General features: G+C 36.5%; 1 protein-coding gene across 1 annotated transcript in view; it reads left to right on the forward strand.

Annotated features, from left to right (window-relative positions):
- ARHGAP15 (Rho GTPase activating protein 15) overlaps nucleotides 1-7,475 on the forward strand; it is a 588,346-nt gene extending 580,871 nt beyond the window's left edge. Inside the window, exon 14 of the mRNA XM_039855498.1 lies at nucleotides 7,112-7,475. Within this exon, the coding sequence (XP_039711432.1) occupies nucleotides 7,112-7,295 (184 nt within the window). The 3' untranslated portion in view covers nucleotides 7,296-7,475. The remainder of the gene's footprint in view (nucleotides 1-7,111) is intronic.
- Nucleotides 7,476-22,890: the final 15,415 nt, after the last annotated feature.

The following is a 22,890-nucleotide window of genomic DNA, read 5'->3' on the forward strand; positions in this document are numbered from 1 at the left end:
GGACATTAGAATTTTTTTAAAAGGTCCCCAGGTCAATGGAAAAATGACTACTTCTCATTTTCTTAGTTTTTCTTGCTGTATTTCAGTGCCTAAAATCACATTATACATCATTAGTGTGTTGTTCGTTGTCTGGTTCTCCTGCTAGATTATATGTTTTATACGTGCATGGACTTTGTCTACTTTGCTCATTACACTGCCTCCAACACCCAGAACAGTATAGAGCACCAAGTAGGTACTCAATAGGTTTTCGTAAATAAATAATGGTTACACTGAGTTACTATTTATGGTTACTGGTCAATTTTTTTCTTTATTATACTTTCCTAAACTTTAATTCAATGTTTTACTTGATAATCATAAAAAAGAAATTAAAGCTGATTTTAAAATCTGTCTTTGAAAACTGATATATTTGAAGTCCAGTGATAGTACATAATGTTCAACAAGTAGCAATAACTCATTGTTCCTTTTTGATAATACTTATGTAAAGAATTTGGTTATGATAGCTCATTTTATCTATGGTTGTTGTCACACTATAGAATACATATTTCAACCAGAAATAAGTCATGTTGAAGCCTATGGCTATTCACTCTTTTCACTTTATCAGTCCTTCTAACATTAGATATTATGAATATTACTTTAAAAGATAGTTAGAATTGCACTATAATGCCAATCAATGAAAATATGAATAAAGTGAATAATTGAAAATGTTTCAATCTTCAGCACTGAAATCAGGGCAAGGAGATTATTTAATAAGTGCAAAGAATAAGGCCATGTCAGCTGTGAATATACAAATGCCATAGAAAACTCTTTTTCTACAATGTGCTTTGAGAGAATCAAATACTCAAGGCTTTAAAGATTATTTAAAAGCAAAAGTGTCAATATAGCAATAATTTCCATTTAGGAGGATAATTGTTAACTTGCTTTAGAAAATAATAATTATGTGATATTTAGATGTAAAATGAAAGACTTTACAATTATTTACACCAGTTGATTTATAAATTAACATATACAAATGGCTCAATTATCAGTGAATGACCACCTTGAAACACATTAGTATTAAATACAAACACATTGGTGAATGTTCTGCTTTTGCAATATTTGAAAATCTTTTCTGACATACAGCCATGACTTTAAGGGAGAAAGTGGAATTTCTGCTAAGTCCCCAATCTTATTTTAAAAAGAAAAAAAAAAGTTCAGAGTAGACAGCAGTATAGTTTGTGCAAATTGAAGGTAGGCAAGCATATGGTTAGCATGAATTTCCCCCAAAGTAGCTATAGCACATAGGAAACAGAAGTTGAGCACATTGAAAATTTATTCTATTTTTAACAGCCTCTTTCACTTAAGCGGTCAAAGTCACAATTAACATTTCACATACAGTGGCTGGGCTGTATTTTGCAAGCCAGGTGTGACCTGATGGCAAGAGTACATTACCACCACACTTTGTCCATTCAAGTTAAACCACCTTAAAGGTATGTGTGTTGGAAAATCACAGCATTACAGAGATAGGGGAGGGAACACTTTTCATACACTTCCAATAACTTGAGAGTTGTCCTGCAGGCAATTATGTGGCTTTCAACTTCCTTTGCAAGTCACTATGGTAACAGCAAAGCACAAACTTAAAAGGAAGCTTGCATCCATATATTTGTTTAGAGCTGGACTATTATTAAATGCTTTGGTCTTCTTAATTCAGCATTAATTTTGAGTTTTATACTAAAGCTCTCTTTCAGTTTGAGTCATTTGGCTGTGATTTGAAACAACTAAGAAATTTCTTTGAGTTAGCAATTCAGCTCACTCTTGGAAAAACTTACCCAGCATAAGGCTGCGAGGATTTTTTTGTCTGAGGTCCAACATCTGTAGCATTGGATTATAGATTGTTTCTAAAATAATCTTAAATTGATGGATCATTGCTCCTTCCATTTGGGCCTGACAAAAAGTAGCTCTGGCATTTCCTCTCCTTTTTATGCTGTAAACTATATATCACCCTTTTAAGCTCTTGCCAGAAAAATGAATTCTTACCCACTTCAAGATTTTATAAACTTAAATTTTATTTACTGGTATAAGAATTCCTTTTACGATGAACATATATCAAGTGCTATTTCATGAACAAATTCATAAAATTATAATTATTTTGTCAGGCTATTTTAAACTAAGCAGTATTAATAAATAGCCTTTTTCAAGAGTCGTGCTTTGGGGTCTTTTTCCTTTTAGTCAAACATTCACAGGCACTAAACTTTGAGCTCTTCATGTTACTTAGAATCAGGTATCTTTGCTCTAAGGATTTCTGAGGAGTAAATTAATGGTGAGTAAACAAACATGTAGAAGAATTTTAAAATATTGATCCAAGCTCTGAATGTTTTTGCACCTTCTTACCCATCCATCAATTCACTGTACGTTAATCTCTCAGCCATGTCTTAGCTCTCACCCTTTTCTTTCAGATGTGTTCTTTTGCCTTTGGTTTTTGTTGTCATAGATGGAGAATTTCTGTCACTTCTTTGCTGAAAACAGGTTAAATTGTAGCTAAAAATTTACAGCAATGTCATGGAGTCTAAGGCCTAATGAAATCTAAGCTCCACCAGAGGGGTGGAACCTGCCAAGAATGACCACAATCTGACCTCTTTGAGTTAGCTGCTACAGATTTCCAAAGCCAGGGGGGCATAGAAGTATAAAATTCATGATGTTTTCAGACTTATTTAGCTGTCCTTAGCAAAGCAACTAGAGCAACATTTCCTAATATATGTTCCTTGTTGTCATTCAGGAAAATCTACAACATTCAAGTAAGTTAAAGAACATATGAGTCACACAAGATAAGCAAAGATACTTTCTGTAGGACTTGTCAGAGCCTTTATTATGCTATTGTACATTGAGAATATTCAAAAAGAAAAAAATGGCATACAGTTTTCTTCAAAACTTATTTTACTCTAGAATGCTATTTTTGTGAAGTATATCACAGAAATGGTGTTTTGCAGAACTCGCTTTTGTGAAAGCTATCCTGGAGGTATTGCCAAACCCATAACAAATATGTATTTGGTTTCTGAATCAGATTCCGGCCCCTCCCCACTTCCCAATAATACAACTCAACTTCATTTTAAGCTACTGGAAGTACAACTTCACTGTTTTTGAGAGTTTGCTGTCTTAGATACTAGATTGAATATTTTTTTTCCATGAAGGGCTTTTATTTCTTTCAATAGCTTGTATTTCTCCTCTACATATGTTTCACTAGTGAAAGCTTCAGAAATAATGGCACTTGCAGTGCCCCGCTTGTGAGAGTGGAAATTATGATATCCATTTATTTGAGGTAAAAAAATATATATATTTAAATCATTTCATAGGAGAGTATTCTAGCTATATTTCGAAATTGTAGTTGACTTCCTATGTGATCCTAAATCAATCAACTACTTAACTATTTAAGAGTCTATTGAGATAGAGAGTAGGTAAGTTCACATTTGAAGTTTATAACAGTATTAATACATTTTCCCAGACATCTTGTTTGGGGGCCTTTTTTGCTAGAAATATCTATCCTAATACTTCTAATGTCTATTAGAAAGAGGTCTAATCTAATTTACATATTGACATCAGATTAAATTTGCCTATCTACATGAATCATATAGTTTAGTAGTTGGTGACTTCTACCCCAAATTAGTCTTTATTCTCAGCATCTTTTCTGACTAAATATTGATTGAGTTCTCATTGCACCAACTACTAGCTGATATTTAGAGCATAAATTGCCAATGAAATGTGTATTATATGCACACACACACAGAGAAGCACACATTTTATAACAGCGAATAGGCAAGATGACATGTATTCTATATAATGCATGTTCGTATTTTCTTTCTTAACTACATTTAATTTTTCTAAGGATTATCGCAAGTAACTTGCAATAAGAAAATTTAACCTACAGTAATGCAAGTATAACAAAAATACAAAACTATGTGTCGTTTAGTAAAATCTACTTATGACAAGATTATTTTAAAGCACTCATAAGTTAAAACTTGCTTTATTAAAATCAAATGAAAAGCACGCAGAGAAATGGACGCAGAAGATACAGATTTGCATTGGAATGATTGTTCTATGATTATACATGATTGTTCCATATTAACACAAAGTGAACATTTTTCACAGGAAATGTAGGAAACTGATGCACTGGCAGAAATTCATTATAAGAGTTTTCTTCCATGACCCACTGGCTAAGATAGAGAACCCTTTACCCAAGGCGGGTGCCAACATGCAGCTCCAGCTGCCCATGTTCCATCTTATTTAAACTCAGTCTTGGTTTTCTCCTCTAGATTTGGCCCTGCTCTGGATTCAAAGACCAGGACTTTTGCTGAGAAAGAAAAATAAAAAGAACTCTGGGGAAACTGATAAATAGTTTTGTCCCATTTCAGCCTTCTGACTCTCCCCCGATGGCCTGAGTCTCACATGCTGTATCTTTCTGGTGTGCCCTGAAGAGCTAAATTACTCCTCCAGTGACCCAAGTTCCTCCAGATACTACAGATCTCTTCCAGCTTCTACCTCATCACTTTCTGACAGTCGCAACTGCCCCCTTCAATAATCGGCTCTTGGGCCTCCCTTGATTTCTAGCCTCACCTTTGCAAGTTTAAAGCAATTCTGGCTCCCAGCCATCCCAGACCTCACTGTTCCTCCTACCAAACAAAATTATAACCATTTTTAAGTGAGAAAATATATCTTCAATTCTCAGTCTATGTTTAGCACTTTCTTGCTTTCAATCCTACCTTCTCCATGCTTGGTGACCTCTGAGCCCTGTGCTCCGTTAGATAAATCTTATCAACTTTGCTACAAGTGAGTGACGTTATTAAAACAACTTTTACCTAGTAGGCACTCTTAATTGATTAGTTATATTATCTCGCTCCACATTTGCCTTTAACAATGTGTGTGTGTGTGTGTGTGTGTGTGTGTGTGTGTGTGTGAGTGGTGGAGTCGTTGAAGGAGTTGGTGTCACAAAAAGGTATTACTTTAAAACCAAGAGAGAAAAATCTGCTTTCCTTCACAGTGAATATTCCTAAGAACTTTTATAATAAAGAGGTCTGGGAGAGGCTCAAGACAAATCTTAAACCAAGGTAAATAGGTATGTTAAAGAGAAGCAAAGGCCCACTCCATTTGCCCATACTCTAGGTCAGGAGGATGTTTAAGTCATTCTATTGACTTTTGGTAAATGTAGTAGCAATATGGCGTAGTTTTTTATATTCCGGAGGAATCTTTAAACTTGGAGTCTCAGATAACTCACTGATGCTCTAAAAATATGAAAATCCCTTCCAGAAATGTAGCCATGCCAACAGTCCTCACAGGTACAAATGCTCTTCATTTCAAGCAAAAGAAGTGAAAATGGGAGACAGAATATCTTGAATATTCAGTTCAATTTTGAGAGTCTTTTTTGCCCACAATAAATCTATTGGATCCAGGCTGTCGATCATAATTCTACAGTGAGGAATAAAAATCTAGATCTTCTTATGGAAGGAACTGGCAGAGTGAAAAATCAGCCAGTTATTAAGCATAAGAGTCATAACCCACACCACGGCAATAATGCATTTGCAGGCACTGGAACCAGGCTGCCTGGGTTTGAACCTCAGCTCTGTGTGATATCAGGCACTTCACCATTCTTGGCCTCATTTGTAAAATGGGCTTAATAATAGAAGCTACCTCAGGGGATTGTTATGAGGATTAAGTGAGACAATAAAATTGCTTAGAATAATATGTGGTTTTTATTGATATTGATCAGGTCTAGGACATTTTGCTGACCATGAACTTGTACTGTCGAGGGTCACAAACGGATGGCTCTTGTCCTCAATCTCTTTTGGGAGAGAGAAAGCACAGCCTCTTGGTCACAGAAGTAGTACTTCAAAGATTGGCTTTACAAAGGGATAAGAATAAAGCAAGTTTTCCTGCCTCCTCTTGACAGGGGCTATGGAGGCCCACATAAGCCAACGAGGTGTCCAAAGTCCATCCAGCATGCCAGTGTTCCACAATGGGCTCTGATGCTTTGCAATAAAATCTTCCTTTGCTTCACTTTATTCTCTACACTCATGAGTAGCCAGGGTGTCTGGTAGAATGCAGGGTTTGGTATTTCTTAGCGCCCTGTCCTCTTTCCCTGTGATATCACTATTTCCTTAAAATCACTAAACCTTCACTCTTCCTAATTTTAATATAAAGCCAAGCAAGCTTCGATTTTAAGAATAAACATTTTTTAAAGTCTCAGTTTATAAAGTGAGGCTTTATTTTCTTTTTAAGAGTCTAGTGTTGAAGCAGGCAAGGCATTACCACTAATAAAACCATATCCTATGTTTCATTGGTATTCCAGCTCTCTGTACAGTTCTCACACAAGCAAACATTTCTTTGATTCCAGTGGGCCTCTTTCTCTGTGCAAATGTTACAGAATCTAGTATTTTATTGAGATATGAGCTAAAATGGATGACCAAAACGAACGTAGATACTTAGAATTTTGCCATCCACCTTAATGTCTCAGAACCTACCTTCTCTACAATACATATTCCAGTTAGCATTTGTCAGGAATACTTTACTCACACTAATCACTAAAAACTTATTTTTTCTTGGTCTTTATGTCTACCTTCCATTATTAATTATTCCTATATTTTTCTGTTTTGTGTTTGCATTCTTATATATTTTATGCACGGTTTACCTGTTTCCTCCATTGACTATAAACACTTCAAAGACTGAATCTCATTGAGGCTCCATTGTAGTTTTTGCTGTCAATTTATTTATTCATTCATTCCACAAACATTTAAAGAGCACCTACAATGGCTAGACACAATGGAGTTAAAACACTGTACAAGGCATTGAACCTTTCCCCCAAAAGTCACAAGTTCTATGTCCACACAGCAAAGCATAGAGTAGAAGATTCAGTAGTGTTGTGGTAGCTGTTGTTTATCTGGAACTAGAAAACTTTTTTGCTTGTGTCACATTCTATGTTTTGCCCAAGCCAATGATTGCCCTTGCTTTCTTTCTATAAATCAAAATTAAAAAAAAAAAAAGAATTCAAGAACACAGAACTGTATAATTCAAAAGTAGCTACAATATTACTTCAAACACCAATGAAATCTTTCTTTTCTCTCTCTTTCTTCTCTCCCTTTCTCCACAGGATAGTGGCCAAAGCCTCCAAGAACCTCATGTCCACACAAAGCTTAGGGATTGTATTTGGACCCACCCTCCTGCGAGCGGAACATGAAACAGGGAACATGGCGATACACATGGTATACCAGAACCAGATAGCTGAGCTCATGCTGAGCGAGTACAGTAAGGTCTTCGGCTCGGAGGAAGACTGACAGACAAGACAAGTTACCGAATATGTTCACATCTGTCTCGATGCCTAATATTTTTACATTTCTGTAAACATATTTCTGAAATATTTTTTTCTTTTCAAGCGACAGATGCCTCATTTTGTGAAAACTTAATGATGATTTTGTGTTTAAGTTCCAAACATTTGAATAAAATAGTTGACAATATTTGCCTATATGTGTTCTACATTAACCCCTTCAGTGCTCTTCCTTCTAGCACTTCTAGGCTCACATTATGCATGTTCCATGATATTCAGAGTACAGCGCATATCCAAAATATGGTTGCTCCTGGGCAGTAGGTATGTGGTTGTGTGTGTGCAGATATGTGAGTGTGAGTGTGGTTGAGAATATGTGTGTTCACAGGTGAGTTTTCTCACTACTCTGGCTGCCTCATGCATATTCCCATACTCCTACTTACACTTGAGTAGAACCAAAAAAGGAAGGAAGGCAGAAATTAACAATTTTTAAATAGAACAAAGGAGGTCAAATCCTCAACAAAAATAGACATATTTCATCTTTCAAGAACATTTTTGTATGTGTAAATATATTCCAGCTATCCTTGGTGCTCTATAGAGGAATTTACAAATACATGTTGAATGGCAATTTTTCTAAAGAAAAATGACAATTCAAAACATTTGCCATTGGATATGATTTTTTTTATACATACTATTTGCAGTACCATAAACATGCTGTCTTATAAATTAGAAGCAAAATTAGTGTCCTGCAATTTTGATTTTTATATTATACAGAAATCACATGAGTGTTCATTTTTAATGTTAACGTCCACTTTGAATCTTCATCAAACTGTATATCCTTCTTTTCCCTGGCTATGTCATTTTGTGTAGAATTTTTATGATGCTTCTGAGGATGTTTTATTGGTGAATTACATTAAATCAATCCAGAAAAAAAAAAAACTTTTTAAAAGGCATTTTTTCATATGCCCTAAGGATTACTTGACTAGACTTGGATAGCTTTATCCATTTGATGGTTAGTTTCAGTTGTCATAGATAAACAAAAGGGTAACTGTCTAGAATATATCAAACATTGTTTTATTTTGAAAAGTATGTTCTAGCTGAATACATCTCATACCCAGTTTTGTAAAAGTATTCTGCTGATAAAAATGTAGACTTACGTTTGACAGCTTTTTAATCAAATTCGAACGGAATAAATAAAACTAATCCAGTGCAATAAAGAATAAGTCTAGTTATCGATTTGTTCATAAAATGAAAAACAAAGCACGTAAAGAAAATGTGTGAAGCTCAGATCCGAGAGCAAACACTTAGAGCAATAATGAGCTCAGAGGCATAGGCTGTCTGCATAGAGGGAGAGAGTCTGCTCAAGAGACAGCCAGATGTGCACACAGCTCCAGCATCCAGAGAACTGCCTGAGGAAGGAGAGACTGCCCTTGCCTGTCTTGAATGTCTTCATTTTGGCAATGGCGCCAGTAAATAGGCTCAAGGCCAAGAACAGTAAAGCGACCACAATAAACGCTGAAGCGTGGTTTCATCAAGTGAGACATACACACACCACAAAGCCATAGAAAGTCACATGAGGGAGAACCCCATGATCTAAAGTCACTGGTACCAGTGAGCTAACAGACTTGCCAGCTTTAAGCTCATTGTACTTATGCTTTTCGGGAAAACATGGAGCTGTAAAACAAGAGTTTCTGGCATTCTATTTCAAGTCCTCCTTGTTTCTGTGACATTTCATATTCTCAATTATGTCTTCCTCAAGACTTTAATTACTTCTCTTTTTGAAGGGAGGAAGAGTTGGGTTAGCAGTCCCAGCATTAAAATCTTATTCCTTCACATGTCCTTCTTTAAAGTAATTCTGGGAGCATCAGCCAGAGAGAAGCAGCACTAACAGCCAAAGAGATGTGGCACTACTTACTTTGAGCAAGGACTCACAGCCCCTCATCTCTGCTGCTTTCCAGATTTATAATCTTCAAAAGCACCAGTTTCTTGATTTCCAATCTGATGGGATTTAGCCTGATTCAAACCCCAGCTGTGTCCTGTCCCTGCCTGCTAAGGGCATTTAATCAGAGGCTGTGTTTCCTCTCTCTAGGGAAAGACCATTCTGAGGTCCTGAGCCAAAGTGCTCATCACAGGATCAGACTTATACACACTAAAGGCATAGAAAGGGTTATATCAAAAGGTCATTAGATTCCGTGACATCTCAAAAATAGCAATGACAGTCCTATCAACTAACAGTTCCAAGTTTAAAAGCCAAGATTGTAGGTCTTATAGGTTAACTCACTAAGATATTAGATCTAATAAAACTGATCAATAAGTGTTATAAAATCAAGAAGACATAAGACAGTGAGCATTTCTCAGTCACCTTGTTTGAGCCAGGTGCAAGTCTAGGCACTACTGATCAAATATAAAATAAGGCAAATAATCCTGTCCTCTGTAGTTTCACAGTCCAGCAAGGGAGACAATCGCCTAAGGATTAGTTACACTTCAATACAAGATCAGGGACGGCAGCCATCCTGGGGACAGCAGGCCCAGGAAGAAGATGTATTTAAAAAGCCTGCTGCCAGGTCAGATAAAGAGTCTTAACACCTGAAGGCAACATAGCAAGTCTTCCCATTGTAGCAGGTTCTGAAGTCAGCTACTTAAGAATCTTTATCTTCTCCATTTGACAGAATATTGCTTTCCTTATCTAGTGTTCTAATCCTCATTGTTGTGCATACAAATAAATCTGGTTTTGCATTTTATTTTATTTTTTTTTTATTTTTAGGGATGACTGATTAAGAAACTTTATTATAGAAAATGAATGCAACCAATGTCCCCAAATACATTTGTGACAAGAGACACACAGAAGACACAGATAACAGTTGCTACATTTGGCCTATGTGGCCCTAGGGTTCAGCCTTTATACATAAAGATGATCAAAAGTATTTTTTTGTCCAGTTTTATTGAACAAAAGGTATTTTTGAATAAATTAATGAGCGGAAGCTAGTACAGAGATATTGACAAAGCTCAGTGGTTGACAAAGAACCAAATAAAATATAGTGCCCGGAGGTGTCAGATGAAGCTTCCCTGGAAAAGCAACCTTTCCGGTCTAATCTTGACCAATGAATTAGATTAAAAAGACAACGAAAAATGTAGAAGATATACTAAGCAGCAGGAATGGCATGGACAGAATTGTAAAAGACCCAGTATCTCCAAGCAAAAGTAAGAAGCTCAGTCAACAGAAGATGAAGTGCATGCCTGGCCATTTTGGAGGATGAGCTGGAGACAAATGTTGGGGTCAGATATGGGACATAAATATTTAGATTTCATCCCGTAGGCAAAAGAGATCCAATGGAGGCTGTAAAATAAGAAAGCCATAGAAAACCTTTGTTTATTAGAAAGAGGATCTCTAAATTCACCAGAGGGCAAAAGAAACGAATTACTTTGAGGAATCTGGCATTTTCTCTGTGTTTGTGTGTGTGTGTGTGTGTGTGCGCGCGCGCGTGTGTGTGTACACTTGTTAACACTTTCTAGGTATGAAACTATAATCTTGTATTCTTAGGAGCATTTCTATATTATGATGAGCAAATATTTTAAGAAAGTATAACCTTAAATTAATAGAGCACAAATCCAAAACAGTCTCCCCAGAAAATCAAGCTAGTTACTATGTCCCATTTCAGCATAGACTTACATAGACATACCTACCCAGGACATGGGAGGTTGCCCCTCTTTCTTATTCACACAAAAAGCTTCTTGGAGATGGTATTTATTCGATTCTATATGTTGAGAGTCTGACTACTTAGCGTGTGCCATATGACAGGATCACAGCTAGTAATTGAAAGCCATATGATGGTTCTCCCTATCCAATTAGAAAACAAAGGATCCAATTAAGAAAAATTAGAAAAGCTGTTAAAAGGGAACAATCACTTGCCAATGGTGCTGTCCTTACAGTTTAACACAGCCAAAAATTGACCTGTACTTCTCTTTTTCACATTTATTTTTGCGAATTATAAGTTAATCACCCTGTCAATTCCTAATTAAAAGGTCTTGCAAAGATTTTCATCCAAAAGGACTGTCGCTAAGAGTTCTGGGTCAAATTGTTATGTTGTCAAAAATAAGTAAAACCAAAACAATATCAACTCTCTCCTGGGAAAATCAAATCTTAATACAAAACAACAAACCTAATAGTCACATATTCTTTCCTCAATTAAAATATTTTGTCTTATCTTTAGAAAATAGATGGATCTTCTTCCTCTTTCTTTAAACAGAGGGTTGCAATCTCAAATGCAGATAATAATAGGTGAGTAAAGAGGAGCGGGCTTACAGCACAATGTAGTGGGAGTAGCTGGGAAAAACTTAAGCTGATCCCTGAACTAAATGGTGGACTTCTGCTCAGTTCAGTGCTTATGTAGGAATGTGTGCAGTTTGCCAGACCTTCAGATCTTTTATGAAAAGCCAGAAATTCAGTAACTCGTGTGAAACCTGATTTTTAAGGGCACCTAATGAAACACATCCGAGCAGACTCCGCCTGAGCACCTCCATTTTTGTGAACTCAGTGTTAGATTTTCCATGCTGCAAAACCTCCTCCCCAGAAAATGGTAGCACATGAAGCAAATGGTGGAGATGTGTGAATGAACCAGCATGATGTGTCCAAAGAGAAAACAGACAGATTAAGCACGTAGGCAAATTGCTGTTTAGGTTCTGAACAAATTATTTACTCCATCTGGCTCTCAGTTTTTCCACCTATAAAATACAATTATACTTACCTTATCTTGCCTCTTAGAACTGTCTAATGGAACCACATGAAGGAAATCAAAGCACATACTACAGCACAAAACTATAAATTGTTCTTACTGGACATAGATGATAGCCCTCTAGCTTATTGGCTAACAATTAACTTTGCAATCTTCTAAAGATGATGAGAAGAAAAGTTGGGACCAGACTCTAAAAAGCCTAGAATGCCAGAACAAGAAGTTTTATCCTGAGTCTAAAGTCAATCTTGAGATCCTAAAGGCTATAAAAATTCCTCTGGCAACTTTATGGAATAGAGTTTGAAGCAGAGAGAAATTATAGGCATCATTGCCAGACAGATTATTACCATAGTATTATTAATGCGGAACTGAATTCAAATGGTGGGAACAAATATGGAAACCAATATTATATAGCATTATCCTACTGAACTTCTGAGCTTCACCTACCATCTCTTATTATGACTGTTAAGTGCAAAGCAGAATTTGTTGTCACATGGAACTCTTATAGTATGCTGGGTTGGGGGAAGGGTTGATTATGGTACTCTGTCAATGACTTAGCATTTGTCAGTAACCATCTCAAATATTTGGACCAAGTTTTGCCCAAGTCAGATGAGTATGCATGCCATCACCTTCTGCTTCCAGATGATCATAATGTCATTTCTATCTTACCTGGCTCTGATTTCTCCTTCCTTTCTCTTTCGGCAATACTGCTCCTCTGGCCACCCATAAAATCACCTAGAAAGACTAATTCTGATTAACATTTATTGAGTGTTTGTTATATGCCAAGAACTACGCCTTACATATATTATTTTATTTAATCTTCGGAACTCTATTTCAGGAGGTGTTATTATTATCCCTGATTTATGTTTGAGGAAACTGAGGGGGGAAAATAATGAAGTTGCCCAAGTTCATGCAGTTAGTGTCAGGTTAGTAGCTGAATCTAAAAAAATAGAGGCTCCAGAGGCCCCTGCCTTAACCACTATACCATATGCTCACAAGGTCAGGAAAAGAAATGTAAGCACGTAAACACCTTAAATATTTATCCTGGTTATGTGGGTACTTGGTCACTCTCCTGTTAAAACACCTGAGGAGAATTTTACTTTCACACTAATTTTCATGAAAGAACAAGAAAGATATTAGGTATTTCCCCAAAGAAATGTACGGTACCTTTGTTGTTATGAGTAGATGGCTAAATCACAGTCATATTATTGCAATTATAATTTTAATATTCATGTGTCATTTCATTTTACTGCATGTTTTACAGATATTGTACTGGAATGTATTTACTACTTTACTACATTACAGAGAGGACAGAAGAGAAACCTATTTGCCCACATCTGTAAAAGTACCTGTCCTACCCTGGGTTACATCATATTATCCGGCATCGGATCATCTTTGCCAATGCCCTGTTATCATCTATCATATTATATTGCCTAATATTGTATTGAAATTAAATCTGGCCCTTTAAGGGTTCTGTGCAGGATGAAAAATTGAGTCCCCAGCAGTCTTCCTCTTTAAAACAATTGAAAAAGAAGCAGGCATCAAGACACGCTGTGTCTCATGCTGCCGGAGAGTGATCCTCAATCATCCAAATGATGAAACTACAGTGAACATCTTGTACAAAAAGATGACAATTTTCTGTAGTAGTGTTGTCAAAATGAAAATGTCTAGCCGTCTCAGTGAGAGACCTGGCAGAAAGATACACACACACATACACTCATGCATCCCTTACAGACTTATCCAGCTGATTTTTGCTATCTTACACATGCAGGGTCTACAAAATTCTTAAGCAGTCATCTGGATTGTATGAAACACTCTTCATTCAATTAGGAGAGTGGTAAGAAAGCAGTGAGGGAGAGTGGTAGTGCTGTGCCCATAGTTGGTGCTCAGTATACATTTGTTGAATGAATGAACCAAGACAAACACCCAGAACATAAGTAACGTTAAATATGAAAATGATACACCATCATGTTTTCTACTAACTAGTCATAGAAAATTAAATGTAGTCTCAAATCACTGGTATTTGTAGTAACTTTTAGTCCCACCAATAAAAGGATCATTAAACGGATACCCCTTCAACTACCTCTCTTGAAGTCTAAGTCCCCGAGAAATGCTTCTTTCCTAAGCTCAGCTGCAGAGAGAGGGTGAGATGTGCTGACATAACTCCTGCAAGTCTAACAGCAAATTCTCACCACCTGCTTCAGATCTGGAACAGCCCAAGCATCCTTGACACCCAGCAACACCTTCTACTCATCTTCCCTACCCTAACAAATGTATGGTTTATACATTAGATAAATGCTACAAAGCACAGGCTTTCTGACCAATGTATGAAAATCTCAATAGCCAAGAAATCTGGCAAATACAAAGCTTTGGCCTGAAATAGCTTCACTTTCCTCTGGCACCATTCACATTGACAAGTAGACTTGAGACACACACACACTCACATTTTAAGAGCAGGACTTGTGCTAACCATTCTCACATCACTAGCAAAATGTGTTCTAAGTCCATATTGTGCAGCATACTTGAAGACGTGTGGATTTTTCCACATCATTTGGTGACATTTTACACAGTTTAATTTCTGCTCTTTATTGCTAGACCCTACCTTTTTTTTCCCCTCTCAAACATTCTACCAATAGGATTTCCTTCAGCATTTAACCTTGAGCTCAGATTCTTTCCTCTCAGCATCTATTTGCATTGCTGCTGCACAACTTTGCCATGATGCGACTGTCCGTCACATTCCAGCCTCCCTGACCAAAAGGACGAGGACAGAGGTGTTCAGCTGCTGAGTAGAGAAACAGACCCAGTGGAGGAGGAGCCAGCCTGTGATGGTATGACCCGAACTCCGAACTTAGAACTCCAAAGAGAGGTCAACGCGGAAGGAAACAAGGTCCAGCTCAGGATGTCCCGTGCCTACCGTCCCTCCTCACAAGTCCAGGTGAAAAGCGCTTTTAAGCTGAGGGAGGTGAAGAATGCAATTGAAACCGAAATTGGTTTGAGCTCACTATTTTTCTACCTATCAGTTTTAAGGTCACAGTCACTAAAACTGGAAACAAAAGTGACTTCAAAAAGGCAAACGCTAACTAAATTTCACACTGGATTTCATTTTACTTGGCATTACAGAAAGAATGCAGGTATTAAATACACTGTTTCCTGTATACAATAAGGTTAATTAGTAGTGAAAGATGGAAAATCAGTGTAGACATAACTCTTTTCGACAGGTATCAAAAATAATCCCCTGATCCCTACAGACCCCAGCTGCAGTAAAAGAGGAGCAATATAAAAGGTTCTTTAAGCACAAAATTTTCGGAAACATTCTCCAGGTGTCCGCAGCACCAGTCGAATAGGCCCTGAGTCCCCTGTGCATAGGTTGGCTCCCCGCTCCCTTCTCCTGCTCTACCTTAAAGGCGCAGCTACTCACGCTGAATTTTGAGGTGTAGCATAAAGGCTCTCCATACAAAGCCGCTGGGATTGCAAAGGGAGACAGACAGGCGAACAAAAAGAAGAATATATTGCAGCCTGAATGGGACTTCCCTAAGCTCCTTATCAATAAGGTTAATAAGGGTCTATGCAATTTACTGATCACTAAGATGGAACAACTCTCTTCACACTCCAAATCTCCACGTTGGCGCTGGCTTTTAATGCTTTTCACAGCCAATCACATAAAAGCCCCTTTGCCCCACACCCTAGAGAATAAACTCCAGTTCACTATCCCGGCCTCTATAAAATCTCTGGTCTATTATTACACTTCTACCTGCCCTAGTTAAGCAGATTAACAGTTATTCCCTAGAATTTGATCTATGAGGTTCTTTGTAATTGAAGCTGGAGTCCTCAGATATTTCTAAAAAAAAAAAAAATGTATTTCTGTAAAACACATTTCTTTTTTTCTCTGGTTTAATTTTGTTATCCTCAATCGTATGCATGATATAAAAAAAAAATCCAAACTTCTATCTCCTCTATAAAATACATGTCATATCAAAAAGGTGACAAGAGGGGGGAAAAGTAATTAGTGAGTTCACAGAGTTCAGTAGAAAAGTTAAAATGGAGTAACACATTACTTTTTATGTTAAGATTTCACAAGACAAATCTTGCCTGTGTTTTAATTGCATGTGACCCTGGCAGTCCTACTCTGAAATGAAGTGCCGTAAAATTAAAGATGACAGACGCTCAAAACAAGTCTTGTGATCTTGATTAGACTACAAAGACCACACTCTCTCTCTGCTGCAACTCAGATATCATGGACTGTTTTATTTGGGGAATTGCTTCATTAATGCCTTCTTTGACTAGACATGTTTATTACTAAAAAAAATTCTGAATATGGTGATATCTTGCATAACTAAATAATTCCAAAAAAGCAAGTTATAAACGAGTGTTTAAATAACCCTAAGACCTGATATTATTATAAATACATATATATAATCATATGGATGTAGGTATAAGTGGATGTATATGCATATATTATATACCCATCTTTGATACACATATTATGTATTCTAACCTAGGAATCTCTATTATAGCCTGAGAAGCAGCACAATTCATCTGTTATATTTCCTTATAAAGTTTCCCAAGCCAACAGAATGTACAGAACTATACATTATCCTATGAAAACTGTTTCTTAGAAACAGTCCTTGGAATTTTAAACTTTCCAAGTAGAGTCAGAAAAGTATTGGATTTGACTCACACCTAATTTTTCAAAATTGTCCCTCATTAAACAAAAGCAAGGAATTGGGAGACAAGTCTCCACCGTATGATACTCTAAGTGTTTCCTCTGCATGCCTCCATGGGCCAGCTAGAGGGCCTATCAACAGGGGTATATTGATTCAACCTAGAATCAGAGCTGGGAAATCTGGTTTCTAGAGTTCACTTTTTTATTGTAGGTGTGATTCCAGGAAACTCCATATACATCTGTCTTAATTTCTTTAAACATAAAATGCATATAGCAATTTCTCACCTACCTAAAAAGCAGGGCTATTGTGAAAAGAAAATATAAAAATATATATAAAAACTTTATGAAAAGTATAAGAGATATGGCTTCCTGATCAATAGTATTTTAGTACAATTATTCTATCAATGATCTTCAGTATACACAAAAGGCTTTTTCATTTTTACAAGCCAAATGGTTCTTTAACATATAATACTGTGTTTTCAAACAGCCTACATACTTGCCTTTATAATGAAATCTTTGTCCCTGTAGACTTTATCAACACTGTGTCAAAAATCCTTAGATGTGGGATGTGCTGTGTCTCTCATGTGAGAGATTTTATTCACCAGAAGAACCCAGGATCATGACAGTCAGAAAGTGTTCATTAGACTCTAATTGTGCATAGTATTGAGAAAATACGTCACGCTAAGAGAATTGAACTTATATCTACTTCTTCTGCCTGTGTTATCTCTCTATGTGCCTCTCTGTCTTTGCCTTTTTCCATCTCTGTACTTCTCTATCTGTCTCTGTCTTTCTAGTCTCTCTGTCTCTCTTTATTCCTGCTCCCTGCCCTCACACCCAGAGCAAGAATCTTAACCTAGGATTCGTGGTTCCCTGGACCCCTGAGCTTTGGCAGATACATGAACTCAGAACTTTCATGCTAGATTGTGCATTTTTCTGGAATTATAGTCTAGAGTTTTCATCATATTCTCAAAGAAGTCTATGGTTTGCAATTATTGCTCTAGATTCATTCCCTGGCTTATTAATACTACTATCTAATGTCTGAATTAAATCTCAGATGAGTCACTTTCAACCAAATCCCAAGGTCTATCAGGCTCTGAGGCATCTCCAAGGCTTTCTGTCTGACTGCCTGGTGGGGAAGGTTGGTCCAAGGAATTAGATATAGATCCAACAAAATCAATTATTATACATCAAAGAATGATGATTCAGTCCTTAGAAGAACTCCTGTTTAAAATTGATGAAAATAGTAAATAGGGGCGCCCATGAAATGTTGCCTATTATTCAATGGAAAGTATTTAGTATTTTAAGAATAAATCCAATAGTAACACGAATAGTCCTTTCTCACAATGCCCACATTTAAACTGTGCCAGACACATGTCCTGTGCCTGCATGGTACTTCTACACCATTAGCTGCCACAAATCAAAGAGAATGTCATTGCTTTTAATAGGATTACATAGAACCCAGTAACAAGCAGGAAGACTAGCTTTAGCCTGAGTAACTGGCCAGTAATTTGGATGTTTAACTAAATGATCGGCTGCCAAATTGACAGGTCATCCACACTGAACTAGCCACTATCCCATGAATTTTCATGACCAGGATCACAATGGTTCATTTACATGTGTGAAATTCTGCTGTGAAGCAGGCTTTTGAACTGGCCAGCTCAGCCAAAGATATGTTTCACAGGGCCATGAGTTAGGGCCCTGGAAATACCATCACATGAGGGGAGCATAGATCTTCCCAAACCCTTCTGTTTAAACGCAATTTATAATAGAAGGGCCAAGCAACAAAAATGTTGATGTCTAGAATATAAAGAATACAGAAGGAAATTGGAACATTAGAAAATTAAGATTAGCTCCAAAATGAGCATTTCGAGGAAGAGAAAGAAGTTTAAAGTCTTTGAGTCTCAAGAAAAGTCTTGGATTTGCACAGGGCTATTGCTAAGGGCAACTTCTTACACAGTATTCAGTAAATCTTGAGGCATCATTGTCATCATTATTAACAAACAGCTGTTAAACACCAGTTGTGTGCTGTCTGTTGGGACAGACATGAGGACAAGAAGTGTAAACCCTACGAGACAAAGTCTTTCCCTTAAGGGATTTATGATCTAGTTATAGGTAAAATGACATGAGGCAAAATAATAAAAATCATAATAACCCACATTTATTATTGACTTACCTTGTGCCAGTTATCTTGCAATAAGACTGTGATATAGCAGTGATGTAATGAATATTTCAAAGATGAGGAAATGTAAGTTTAGAAAGATTATATCATTGCTCAAGGGAATAGAGTTAGAAAGTAGTTTTTAAACCAGGTATGTGTACCTTTAGACAAATATTCTTAGTTCCTTCATATTAAGAAGATAAGAAATCCAAATATATTTCCTGCAACATATAATAGAAAAACATAAATATCTAATAATATAAAATTGGGTAACTAAACAAGGGAACAAATTATGAAGACATTTATAATATATGGCATAGACTATTGACAAGAGAAATTTTGTTAAGAGAAAAATAGCTTATGTACAGGTACAGTATGATGCCATTGCTGTTATAAATACTGTGATATGTATGTACACACACAACAGAATATTAGCAGTGGTGATACTTTGATTGTGAGATTATCAGTAATTAATTTTCTCCTTTTGTGTCTGGCACATCACCAACTTTTTGCTGTAAGCATTTGTTACTTTTATACTCGGAAAGAGCCCAAATACAATTTTAAGTATATGTAAGTGGAAATCTAAATCTATATATGGTAATTTATACATACAATAAGATCTGCAGAATTTCACATGACATCGTGGTAAACAAAGGCATGAAGGAAACAGGAGAAAATCCAAGATGGCAATGGCTCTTGAAGGAAAGTCAGGTCAAGAAGAAAGGAAGGCATCAAGGAAAGTGTGTAGCGTGAGCAAAAGCCTAGAGGCAGAAAGCCTAGAGGAGGAAAGATGCATTTGGGGAATGATAAGACTTAATGACTATTGCGGAGAGCTCCAACAGAGGAAGGGTCAGAGATAACTGACTTTACATCTTTAATGAATCATCTCTTAAAAGATGAAAGTACATAATACTTGAATGCCCTTATATGACAATGTTTCTAGGAGACAAAAGTGTAGAGCACAGGCATGTCCTTGGGCTTGGAATCCCAGTTTACAGCCAACTTCACAGTGGAATTTCACACATCAGAAGATAGGTAAGGGCCAAATGTTGGAAACTGAAATGCCAAGCAAGCAAGTTTGACTATATCCTATAGGCAATGGGGAATCTCTGAAATTTTAAGCAGGGGTGTAATGAGAACAAAAAATATTTTAGCAAAATTAATCTGATAGCAATGGGTAAATGGGTTGGAAGAAAAACAAGTACATGTCTCTATCCTTCTTTGTGTTGATTTTTCTCTGTGAAGATCTTATCTTCCTCAATTAAGATTATAAGCTCCTTGAGAAGAAAAAAATGTCATATTTCTCTGGCATTTCTAAGCAAGAGAAGAAGCATTAGATAATTGTTAAAGGTGTCAGCTTTGGATTCAGAGTCCTCTGTGGGACTCCCAGCTCCTTAAATGAGCAACCTGACCTTCTAAGCCTCAGTATGCACACCTGTAAAGTAGGGATGGTAACACTCATTTCACAGGACTGTGAGGAACATTAAGTGAGACTATGAGATTGTGTGTGCAAAGCCTTTAGAGTGGAAGTGTGCACTAATTGGCAGCTATTGTTCTAGCAATCACTATCATGCCCAAAATAGTTACCAAGACAAGTTGGTTGTTGAAGATGATAATGTTAATGTTTGATTTTAACTCTAACTTAGACACTGAGTGTGAGTCAAATATAACTTAGAAGCCAATTATTCTGGGCTAGGTTGGGCACTGGAAAGATTTGAAAGACAAAGATTGAGCTAACTGAACCTAAAACGTACAAAACCAGCAGTGTAGGTATCTAGCTATAAGCCAAAATAAGTCTTCAGCAAGTTAAAAAGAGATTGCTGTAGGGCCGGCCTTGCTGTAATAATAAGTGGTTTCAGTGAGAGAAGCAGGTCATATCCCCATCCATGAGAATGAACAATAATGTCTGGTAGGAGCTCATCCAAAGAAAACTTCCTATTGAATTTCTGCTAACCAATATTATCCCAATGTATCCTTACTTCACAGTATCCCCTACATGTAGTTAGAGCAGGTAGCTAGCTCCATGGCTTAGACTGAAATGCCCTGAGCTCTTGAAGATATAACAGATTCTAGGTCTTGGACAAGAAATGAACAAAATTACTCTAGAGCAGCACATTGTGGGGGGAAAAAAAGCCATCAAAGAGTAACGTGACCATATCAAAAGGATACGAGTCAATTCTAAGAGGCTCCTCTGACCTAAAGTGGGACTTAAGCACCAAATGTATAATAATTGCAATAGATTTAAAAATATCAAATATATATTTTTAATTCCAAGTAATAATACTAACAAAAGAAACAAAAATTCACTCACCCTCCCAAAAAAAGTGTACCCAGAAAACCAGACAATACTCTGAAAATTAATGTATAAAGAAAACAAACCAAGTATTTATTATGACTCTCTTATATGAATAGTATTCCAAGATTACCAAATAGTTGATAAGAAAAAACATTTTTATAGGAGAATTCCAACTAAGAAATGCAGAAGGAAAATTTTACACATACTCGAAAGTTGATAAAATAGTATAATAAAGGTCCAAGTATTCATCGTCTAGTTTTAACAACATTTTCTAATATTTGATCTATCTATCATTTTTTTGTGCTTCAGTATTTTAAAGCAAATCTCAGACTTCATCTCATCTTGACTGTCAACTGTAATTAAAAAAAAACTGAAAAGCTATCATTATACATTTATAGCATCCAGAAAGTACATTGAAGATAAAACAAAACTATATCAAATAAAAGTGGTTTTTCATTAAGCATAAAAAATAATCAGTTTTTATGAGCAAGGTACCGTGACTGATCATTGCTGTCAAAATGGACTTGGTACCTAAAGAAGCAATAGAGATCACCAGAAATTATTCTAATGGACTGAAGTAAACAGGCCCTATTGCATTTTAACTTACTGGACATTAGAGAAGAGCTTTATTTACCTTTCTGGATAAATCTGGGGCCCGAGACTATTCCTTCTGTCTCCACCACAAGTATATAGTATATAGCATATAGCATATCTGTGAAGAAATTTTAAAAAAAAGTCACAAAGGAGATATATATGATCTCAGAAATTTTCATTCATATAATCTAATCTCACCTTTCCCCTTAGATTAGTTATTTAAAACTTCTACAAGTAAATCCATTCTCCCAGGTGAGCACAAAGAACTGCCCTCTATATCCATGAAATTGATTTTTTGTTAGCTTTTAAATTCTTCAAAATCCTGAGGAAGGTCTAACAACAACTGTGGCATTATAGTTGTTGTTAATGCTGTTATTCTGGCCAGCAGATGTGTGTTTAAAAGCCCGGAGGTTAACATTCCAATGAACTGAACAAAATGATGTCTCAGCAATAAATGAGAGAAAACAGGTACTTGTAAATGTTAATGTAAAATTTTATTTTTCCATTGATTCAAGTTTATAATTTTCATGCCTCAGTTTTTTTTATTTTCTCTTTCTTATATTTTCAATATCATAGCTACAACTTTTAAAAAGCCTTTCTTGTCCTACTCTTATTTATCTCTAAATTATGTTCTTTATCTGCCTTCATTATGGAAACCTCTATTCCTGATCAGCTCTGAAAGACAAAATACTATCTACATACATCCAGAAAAAGCAATTTCACACATTTCTCAGTGTCCTGATGGTATCCAACCTGATGGTCTGAATACCAGAATTATAACACAGAGAGAAAAGGCAGCAACATATCTGCTTTGAGACATACAGAAAGATTATTTTTCTAAAAATAGTTTCTCTATTTTTATGGCATAATGCCTGAAATTCACCATGAATTTCGCCACAGTGACTAGAGTCACCATTTGGGGATAAGTGGAAAATTTTAAAATGTATAGGTATTTGCATTAATTAATGTAGTATATTGGCCATTAATTAATGTAGTAGGCCGGATTCGCCTTTCTGACACAGAAACAATAAGGCTGATTCATCTTTAAAGTAACGTTGGTACAGTGCAGACTATTAGAAGTGGTACCCAGGATGTGCTGGAGGTTGGGCTCTGGCAGCCCAGACCAACACGAAAAACTCATTGCTGGGATAGATGAGTCGGGTGAGA

The sequence above is a fragment of the Pteropus medius genome, unplaced genomic scaffold (assembly GCF_902729225.1).
Source record: "Pteropus medius unplaced genomic scaffold, Ma_sr-lr_union100, whole genome shotgun sequence".
Taxonomy (NCBI): domain Eukaryota; kingdom Metazoa; phylum Chordata; class Mammalia; order Chiroptera; family Pteropodidae; genus Pteropus; species Pteropus medius.